This window comes from Triticum urartu, chromosome 6 (genome assembly GCF_003073215.2).
Source record: "Triticum urartu cultivar G1812 chromosome 6, Tu2.1, whole genome shotgun sequence".
NCBI classification, from domain to species: domain Eukaryota; kingdom Viridiplantae; phylum Streptophyta; class Magnoliopsida; order Poales; family Poaceae; genus Triticum; species Triticum urartu.
In genome coordinates, this window is record NC_053027.1 from 10,439,428 (window position 1) to 10,449,602 (window position 10,175).

Consider the following 10,175-nt stretch of genomic DNA (forward strand, 5'->3'; position numbering starts at 1 on the left):
CGTGTGCACTGGAGTAGTATTTCGCATGGAGACAGATTTTGGATGGGAATTTGATGTTGAAAATGATACATTCTTGAAGGTTTTTCCAGGGTTTTTTTTTAAATCCCACGTATCGAAGGACCAGGCTAAAAGTGAGAGTATGCATTTATGCATGTGTGCCGCGCTGGATAATGCATGGGGTGCCGGATCGTGCTAGTGATAAGCCATGACACCAACCTGTCGACCGGAAGCAACAACATTTTCACACAGTACAAGGCGTTCCAAATATGACTGATCCACACTTCTTGGAACCCCAATTCACGCAACATTTCACATAATAGAATTCAATAGCACCACAGTATCTGACAGCCCAGTTTTCGGATTCCCAAACAAGTCTTAAATAAATCAGCGAGATGTAGACATCAAACACCAAGTATTACAAAAAGGAAAGGACCCACCCACACACTAGAGAATATCATGATCCCAGGGGCACACGAAATAGATGGCCTTGCATTTTTTTTTAATTTACAACATCGCGTCTATGGTGTAAATAAGAACAATAAATCCGAGTTAGCCCGCTTCAGACTCGAACACTGTCGCAGAAGGAACAACGGTGATCTTCGTCCTGGCGACAAAACACACACGGTTGAAGTCAGAGGCCATCGCCAGTTCTTTTCACGCATGGCGGCGCATCGGCCTGGTTAGCATCCCCCGCCAATGGGGATTTCACTGCAGAGTTCCACATTGCAGCGTAACAAAATCAATCTACCTAGAAGTTCCTTCCTCTGTATTGCTGCTGCTGCATCTCCTGCAAAACAGATTAAGACACGATTAGAACGGACGATTTGCATCTCCAGCTTAACAGAGCTGGGGTGTACAAACATTTCATTTCAAAAGAGGCATGTATGTTGGCTCACAGGTGCATAATAATAGACAGGGCGGGTCTGTCCCATCATCATTTGCTGCCCATACTGCAGATAAGAAAACAAAGTTACTTAGCACGATGGTAGCAAAGAGCATCAGTAATCTCGAGGCATCAGCTTATATGCAATTAGTCAGTAATTCAGCGTCCAGGCATTCGACCTGAGGGGGGAATGAATGACTACTATATAACAGCATGGAATGGCAAACTCATGGTCCAAACATAAGGCAATTAATAAACACCACTGTGTAACATCAACATAAGTAATAACTATATAAACCAAGAGAACCCAGCCTAGGTCTTAGATAGGATCATTAGAAAACTATAAGCATAACAGCATGTCAACGATAAGCCAAAACATGCATAGTGAAGTTCATTTCACGTAAGCTGTCTCACCTGTTGCCCAGAAGGATGCATGTAACCCTGGGGAGAAGATCCAGGCTGAGCATTGTAAACAACAGGCTGTCCACCATACGCCTGTGGAAACTGCAATATAATTACCATAGTGAGGTACAGCAATTACAGGCATAGTTAGCACAAGAAATAGTTACAGCAATCACTGCCGATGCATCAGAAGTTAGTACAGCCTTTTTACAAGGGGACACAAAATAGAATGTACAATGTTCAAGAACCGCCACATAATTAATAGATAAAATGTAATCGCATCATTTTACAATATATAGTTATATACTGCATATTGGTTCAACTGAAAGCACACTTGGAAACATAACCTAGATATTCAGCCTATGTGCGCCTTGGAAAGCATGGACTACTGCATTTTAAGACCTTGAAAAATCGTGAAGGACCACAGCAATTAAGAAAAGCTTATCAATAAAATCTACTGATAAGCTTTGGTGCCAGATTAACTGTTTGGCTGATTAGCCTGTAAACTTTTCACTGCAACCATTCACAATTTTTGGGGGGTAAAAACCAACAAATATGTTCATAACTGAGACAACTATACAACTCCAGTAATCGCATCACAATGCACACTGATATTAGGTATATAAATTGCACGCTGATATTTGGTAAGATATTAATTGCACGTTGATACTCACCCCGTCCCGAATTACTTGTCGCAGAAATGGATAAAAACGGATGTATCTAGAACTAAAATACGTCTAGATACATCCATTTCTGGGACAAGTAATTTCAGACAGGAGTATTAGGTAAAATATTAATTGAATGCTGATATTTGGCAGAATATTAATTGTGTGGCAGATTTCATAGGATGGTGTTAAGTCTAAACTTCTTTATAACCAGTGACAGTGGTGAGTAACTAGAGCATTAAACAAGTTTGGTGCTAAACATTGGGGTGATATAGACCATCAGATCAGCATGATTCGATGGCCGAGACGGTTTTGGTTCTCCGGCCTTCGAGCTTTTATAGGTGTAGAAGATGCATCCATTTGAATTCAAATATTGCAACCATTTTACATAAATAGTAAGTAACTTGGCAACTATCAAAAGTAGAAACTCACCCCCATGCCAACAGGCAAACCAGGTCCAGTAGCCCCCATGTTATTAGGATAATAGTATGTTGCATCAGGCGCTGGAGGGTGATGTGGCCTCGGAGAAGTCAAGGGAGTGAAACTCTTAGCATTAGGGTTCAATTTGAATTCCTGGTACGGAAAACCAATAGTCAGTGCACTTGGCACAGGCGACAAAACATGGCCAGATATGATACACATATCTACATTACATCCTGACCTTAGCGTTTGGGTTCAAACTTGATTTGTCTGAGCTAAGAGATCCCATCGAAGAACTTGGTGATAAGCCTGGAGCAGCACTCGCAGCTGAGTTCGCAGCAACACGCTCGGATGTTAATGGTATAGAACTGCCAGGTCTTTGAGAAGAATTCGCATATTCAGGCGCAGAAGGAAGTTTGCTGGGTAGAGTCGAATCTTGTGCCAAACCATCTGATGACTTGTTTCCTTGGCCAGAAGATGAAGGCTCAGACGCACGCGACCTTGAAGGTGCTCCTTCCAAATCTGTCACAAGATCACAGAAGTATCATACACTCTGCTGCTGAAAACAATTCATGGAATTTAGAATGTTGAAGCTGAAAGAAATTAAAACTAATAAAAAAGGGCAGCCCGGTGCATGTAGCTCCCGCTTGCGCAGGGTCCGGGGAAGGGTCCGACCACTTTGGGTCTATAGTACGCAGCCTTTCCCTACATTTCTGTAACTGTTTCCAGAAAGAAATTAAAACTAATAAGGCCACAATTTTTTCCATAAAAAAACGTAAGTTTATGATTTCATGGTAAAGGGAATCAAGGGTTGTAATTTGTATTATGTCGCTGTTGAAAAAATAAAATAGAACTATCAATAAAAAAATGAAAAGATCAACAACAATAATAAACAGTGGATCTAAATCTCCTCCCTCCATCGCAAAATGTGCATGCAATCAAAGAAGCTCCGACATTTGCAGCTGCCAGAAGTATAATCCACCTGGCATGCTCTAGTGAAGAAATGATTCCATTTAAATTGTAGCATTACTTGTTACATACTCCCTCCGTCTCAAAATAAGTGACTCAAGTTTGTACTAACTTTGTACTAAAGCTAGTACAAAGTTGAGTCACTTATTTTGGGACGGAGGGAGTACATGACTGGATCAAATTTATGTACTGACTAACAGGACACTATCTATCGCTGGTTGATACAACACAACAGAACAATACGTTGTGATATTTTCTTGGCCCATTCAACTACATCTCACAAGAGCCCAAAGTACCACACCAGACGCGTAAAATCAAGAATAACCAGACCTAGCAGCTAACACATGAAACCGATGTGACAACAATACATTTTAAACAGGCAAAGAATGAATTTATTAAACTTCCAAGTAAGGGATAATTTACTGCTCACCTTCAGAAATCAGCGGCCTGCCCCCTTCAGTTAACTGTTGAAATGAGCAGGAAAATCCAAATTCAGGCACGAAAAGAACGGCTTTGCACAGTTATATAAATAAAAGATGACTGGATTCAGGTACGAGCAGTGCTTTAATAATTATATTGGCAAAATGGGAGGCTTACAGTATTCTCAGGTTGCAAGATCCTGTTGTCTTTGTCACCACTACTATCTTTATTTCTCTTACCATCCAACCTAGGGTTCATAATAAATGTGTCAATCACTATATTACAAATCAATATATTTGACTGAAGTCCACTATCCTAGAATGTCCATGCTAATGATGTCGACAGTCATGATAACGAACATCACATTAGCAATAGTGAGCAGGAATATTGAAAATTGAAGTGCAAAAACAATAAAATGGAACTCGTAGACAAAGGAAGCATCAGAGAGACAATGATGATAGGCTTCTAGCAGTGTTCCTGGGGACAAGGGAACGTAAATAACTCCCTAAAAGATGTAGATTGAAGATTAACAAGAGAAGTGTCAAAAACGATAAAACTGGAACTCGTAGACAAAGGAAGCATCAGAGAGGAAGTGATGAGAGGCTGCTAGCAGTGTTTCTGTACCATATCAAGGATGGATAAAAGCACTAATATGGTAGTGCCTGCTTCTTTAGCTTCCACTTGAAATAAGTTTGCAGTATAGCTAGCGTATATCCTAAACCAGCTTATTCCATGAGATATCATATGGTTACCCAAACAAAAACTTGAAGAACCTTTTGCTTGAGTAAGAAACAGAACTAGGCTCAAACTTAGTTGGACAAAATCCCAAATAGGTCAAATCACAGAAACAGAAACAGAAGTAGTTTCACAGGAACAGTACACAGAAGTAGTGTGTTCAGACTGACACAGGCTGCCACACAAGGTTGAGTTGAACCAAATTCGATGTGCCACCAAATCGGTAGCCACGAGTTTCACCAAGTTTGGCTAGATTTCAGTATATGATGGCTGGGCTAGGGTGCCTACACGGTTTGAAGAGTGACCTACACTAACTGTTAGAGAAAAGGAAAAGTACATCCCTAGTGATCCAGCTAAGGAGTGTGAGGCCAGTAGTTGGGCATATGGGATTGGTTAAGAGTGCATCCTTCGAACTGGAGACAGTATTACTTAGGGATCAAGTAAGTCTTCCACATATAAGGAGATGTGACCATGATGAATCAACCAATGCGCAAACCAGGCAAACGCCCACCATGAGGATTGCTAACTTGCCACATATGCAAAAGATATTGTACCTGTTGGCGTCAGCAGGCAAAAGCTTGTTTGACTGGTATTCAGCAGTGGCAGACAAATGAGTACCACCAGATATATGGGAAGATGATTTGTCATCCTACAAGTCAAAAATACGAACTGATATTAAACACTTGATGGTATTTAAATGAAATGGTCATAAATTAGTGCATTAGAATATTTATTCTTTCATAAATACATCATTTTACAAAAAGGTGCTGCTGAATAAATGAAAAGGTCTACTAAACCTAGCAGCAAGGAAACAGATGTATTTATTATGAGACAAGGCAAAAGATACACCAAACCTATACCACTTAAAACAATGACAAAGGCATACAACCATACTTGTAACTATGACTTAAGTAGAACACATGAAGACGCATTAGTTGATTCATTATGTGGGAAAATACTATTCTGTAAGATATCTTCTTCTAAGGAAATTCCATGCAGCTCCTTACGACTTAAATTGGTGTAATAGTGTTCAAATCAAATCTCTGGGTCTAATGCATAACAGCTCCTTAACTTACAGTCAAATCCTTGGACCTGAGAATTGAACATTTAGTTCCCAAAAGTAGTGTAGTTGAGTGAGTGACATTTTGTTCCCATCATAAGTAGTGTGGTTGAGTACGTAAAGGACCAAAGTATGTCTATTTAGAGATGGCACATGCCAACTTAGTTCAATCTAAATCATGCTTGATTGTTGGATACACTCATGCAAATGTAAGACCACCGTCCACATTATCTTTTTCCTATTTTCACTATTCCCTCCATTGACAAATATAGATGTTTTGGATATTTCAAATATGGACTACATACGGACTGAAATGAGTGAATAAACAACTAAAACGTGTCTATATACATTCGATTCAGAAAAAAGGTAAAACATCTTCTACTTGTGAACGGAGGGAGTAACACATATACATCAGATCAATTATCATGCCAAATGGTGTAAATACAGCATATGTAACTTCGTTTCGTTTCCATACCATTGTTGATGAACACACTGGCAAATCCTTGGTATCAATGCTAACTGGCCTGCTTGGGACATTTGTAAAGGGTTTAACTGTGGTATCAGTATCCCTCCGAACTGCAGAATATTTGATCTCTTCATCATGCTCCAAATCTTCATCCAAGTATAAACCTCTTTCCTGCGTAAGTAACCTCAGCATTTCAAACATTTTGTCTAAATTATTGTGCATGTGTTTGTCTGTTATATTTTTATGCAGTCTGTCAAAACTTCCTTGATGTCCGTCCATCAAGCAACCACAAGTGGAAGTGGGAGTAGTGAAAAAATTGTGAAACTAACAAGCACCTTCACCATAAACATTTGTAGCCATAAGTGCAGAGAAGCCTACCTCGGCAAGATGAAGATCTTCTGTATCTTCACCCTCTATTTCTCGTGCTATCCTTGAAGCATGCTTTTCAAGCTCTCTCATATGAGGACCTCGCTCAAGCTTTGTGGTATAAAGATCTTCATTGAAAGTACTCTTTACCCCAAACAAAGCTGCATTTGTCTCAAACTGGTCCCAGCTCCTACAAACATACTGACTATTAATCATCATGATGACAAAATCGATATAACAATGTATAACGCCAGCACTGTCATGATAATAAAGAAGCACCATTTCCGTAAAGGTATGTTCAAGAAATGTAACCAAAAAAATCATGCCAACAGGTTTAGCAATAGAAAACAATTTCTGCATAAACTTGTTCTTTTGCTTAGTTCATTGTTTCTAATAAGTACTAATGATGTGATCACGGTTGACAAAGCTTTCCATCTAAAACAGTAAGTTTATGCAAGAACTTTGGTAGAGCATTAACCTAAACAAAAAAATGCCTAAATATCGGCAGGCAAAGCAATATACTGACATATCACGTGACTATTTTTCATAGCTTGGCAAGGCGTTTTTTTTAATAAAAATATTTGTCTTCATTTTTACAAAACCAAAATATATCACATCAACATGAAAAGGATGAACAAGGAAGATATACATGCAATGTCTACTCGCAAGAAACAATACCAGGTATCTCAAGTAAATTAATTACCACTTCCATAACCATTTGAATGAATCACAATGAGAAGATTGAATATTACTAACAAACATCAAGATAAGCCTTCACTTAGCTTTTCATTACCTGTGTCCCTTTCTGTCAAATTTTTCCAATTCAATGCAGTCTGAATCCCCTTCATCTGGTGCCCAGCGTTCAAGCTCCCTCTCTTCAGGGAAATGAGAACGAGAGATGGCAGAATCTATCATCAAGTCTTTCCTTTTGTCATGGACAGGACCTTTTGGCAGTTCATCACCGCCTAGTGTTACGTCCTAGTAATTTATCAAGAGATAGACATTACGCAAGAATGCAAAAAATAGGGCAACGATTCATGGAAGATGCAAGTCAAAGTCCAAAGTAACATCTATGGTGCCCATATAAACCAACAATGAAGTCAGCTAAGAATTATAAGCAAGGTCAAGTGAATTGTTGTTTGTTTGTTTGCTAGGAGAACAAACCTTGGCAAAAACTTGAACAAGCTCCTGTGCTGGTATTATCATAGTCTCCGGCTTTCTTACAACATCAGAGGTATTAATTTGTCCTCCCACAGAAGTATCCTTTATCGGCTGTGCCATTTTTAAGATAATTCCTGCAACAGGGTTTGATTCTAAGTACATGCAGATTGCAAGGAAAATACAATTTAAGGGAAATGTCACCAAGGGATAAGTAAATAAGTGCTAAAAAGGTTTAAACAAAGCATAAAGATAGATCAGGGGGGGGGGGGGGGGGGGAGAGAAAGAAGTGGTACCAAAGTCTTTATCGGTGTTTGTTGCATGGAAGATTCCAGAGATAACAGATCCATTTTTGACATGCACATCCACATGATGCCCGATAATTTGTGTCATAACATAGACTAGTCGATCCCGTGAAGGGTTTGCATGCCCAAGTTTGCCTCCATTTTCTAAACTCAGAAAGAACCTTATCAGCAGTAGTTCTTTCACAGTAATACCGCATAAAAAGAGATGAGATATTCACCTGCACTGGTAAAACCACCAGATGAAGATCTCATCAGGTGTGATTTACTATCATGCCTTCCACTACCCTCCCTATCAAGCTTCCGGTGGGGGGCTCCGTTGGCGGAAGTCCTAAGAGGTACATGCTGCTGTTGGCGACTCATCATGCCTGTATGCACAACATAAGAAGCTCAGCATTACTGCTACATATAAGCATGATAAGAAACTTGGAACTAAAAGCGGAGGCAAATATAAAACACACAGATGCATAGATCCCAAACACAAATAGTTTTATTATTTACTTATTGTAGATTGACTAGTTGCAGGCCATCATACCTTAACATGCATATAAGCTACCAAAATGATTACCTAGCATTGCAATTACGTCTGGAGATCATTATGCTTACTATACAAGCTTCTGCTATCAAAAGCATCCAAGACAGAGGTTCACATTTCAACAACCAAATTGAGATAATAAAAGCAGATAGAGAGGGCACTAACGAAAAGGGAAACTGTGGTCGACCCATTTGGCAAGGCAAGACCGACCTTACAAAGAGATCTTCACATAAAGCTAAACAATACAATGGTGGCACCATGTGACGAACAATGCGCAACACGGCTGCAAACAGTAATCGTAAATACTCGTCTCCAATCCTAGATGAAATAGTATTGGCTTCTACTGCTGTTCCACAAAAATATGTGGCAACGATGAACACTCAGACACGACGAGCAAACAAGCAAATCAGGTAGGGAACCGGCCATTCTTATATATAACCTAAAGCATATAGGAGAACCCCAGATTGTTCCTTGTAACGATTTCTGTGATCCTTGCAGACCAAGTAGACGAACGGGGCCACTGGGCTCTACAGTGACTTTTTCTACCTGGCGCAGTAGCCGGAGCTGCACGGCAAGCACAAGGCTAGCTACGTGGGGAAGAGCACAGAGCATCCCGTAGGCAGAGGCTACGCAGCGAAACCAGCTGGCGGAAGCCGGGGGCAGACGAAATCCGGCCGGAGCAACGGCCCCCTCCGTGGATCCCGGCGGATCGCGCCCCGGATCCCGCAGATCTAGGCCCGCGGCGGACCTGCGAGCCGGACCGAGCAAGCGCGAGCGCCAGCCAGCAAGCAAGCGCCGCGCGCCCGTCCCGATCCGGCCACACGAGCGCGCGGGCACAGCAGAGAGGGGAGGGAGGAAGGCGGCGAGCCCTCGCGGGGGAGGGAGGGGGTAGCATACCTGCCGCGGCGGGGCGCTGGGGCTCCGGGACTCGCGCCGAGGGAGGGAGGGGGGGGGAGGCGGGGGGGCCGATCTGCCGCGGGGCGTGGGGGCGGGCGGGCGGATCCGCGGCGGCCGGAACCCTAGCTGCGGGCGGCGGCGGCGGCGAGAGGAGGCGTGGGGCGAGCAGGCAGAGAGAGACCGAATGGATCGATGGTCTCCGCGGGTGCGGAGCCGCGGGGGTTTTGGCTGGCGCGGCGTGAGCCGAGCCGACCCGGGACGGAGCCGAGCTGGCCTACCCCGGGGCGGGGCCTACCGCCGCTGGAATCTTCGGCGAACAGTCAGCGACGGTCGACGGGCCGCTAACGCGCCGTTACCGTTACCGTTAGCCTGCCCTGCGCGACGTGCCGGCACGCGTGGTGTCCGCTCGATGTCTGCTACAGCTCGTCTGGCTCCTGTGGGTCGGAATTCGCGGGTTTCATTTCTTAGTTCCGACCCCGAATTGTTTGGCTGTCACAAATTGGGCCTTGCAGTTCATTTCTCAATTCCAACGAATCTGGACCGAAATCCCGACACTCATTTCACTCCTAAACAACTCGTGATGCCATTAGTTATGTGTGATGAGCGACGTATATATGCTTATTATTGTAATGCGCTTGTTGTATTTGCTTTATAACTACTACTTTTCATTAATCTGGCGTCATTGTAATGTGGTGCGTGTATGTGGAGCAAATGTTAAAACCAGAAATTACGTATCTCATGCAATCGGATGATCTGATCCACGTGCAATGTGCTGCAATAGCATCAATTCGGCATGGATTAATAGCAGTGGTTGGCACAAAATTCTGTGGCGGGCGGTACAAAGGGCCCGCATTGCTACGTAAAATTCCTGCGGCAGGTAGGGACAACCGCCCGCCA

The 10,175-nt window shown here is 42.5% G+C and overlaps 1 protein-coding gene across 2 annotated transcripts; it reads right to left on the reverse strand.

Annotated features, from left to right (window-relative positions):
* Positions 1-353: 353 nt before the first annotated feature.
* LOC125517308 (polyadenylate-binding protein-interacting protein 4-like) lies at positions 354-9,332 on the reverse strand. 2 transcript variants are annotated; one of them, XM_048682501.1, is made up of 15 exons: positions 9,279-9,332; positions 8,068-8,214; positions 7,841-7,993; positions 7,551-7,681; positions 7,180-7,364; positions 6,399-6,576; positions 6,030-6,191; positions 5,049-5,143; positions 3,937-4,006; positions 3,770-3,803; positions 2,612-2,892; positions 2,383-2,523; positions 1,298-1,387; positions 897-950; positions 354-787 (listed from the first exon to the last, which is right to left on the reverse strand). In XM_048682501.1, the coding sequence occupies exons 2-15, from the start codon at positions 8,210-8,212 to the stop codon at positions 749-751; spliced, it is 1,758 nt and encodes a 585-aa protein (XP_048538458.1). In that variant the 5' UTR covers positions 8,213-8,214; positions 9,279-9,332; the 3' UTR covers positions 354-748. The 2 variants fall into 2 exon arrangements, with proteins under 2 accessions (XP_048538458.1, XP_048538459.1); XM_048682502.1 differs by lacking the exon at positions 9,279-9,332 and having other exon boundaries at positions 2,612-2,697; positions 2,791-2,892.
* Positions 9,333-10,175: the final 843 nt, after the last annotated feature.

Bases quoted from the DNA above. Each gene is read 5' to 3' on its own strand.
- LOC125517308 (XM_048682501.1), bottom strand. From the start codon at position 8,212: ATGATGAGTCGCCAACAGCAGCATGTACCTCTTAGGACTTCCGCCAAC. The intron at 4,007-5,048 runs GTACAATATCTT...TATGAACCCTAG, and splicing joins TTGCCTGCTGACGCCAACAG to GTTGGATGGTAAGAGAAATA. The intron at 2,893-3,769 runs GTGAGCAGTAAA...ATCTTGTGACAG, and splicing joins CAGGCCGCTGATTTCTGAAG to ATTTGGAAGGAGCACCTTCA.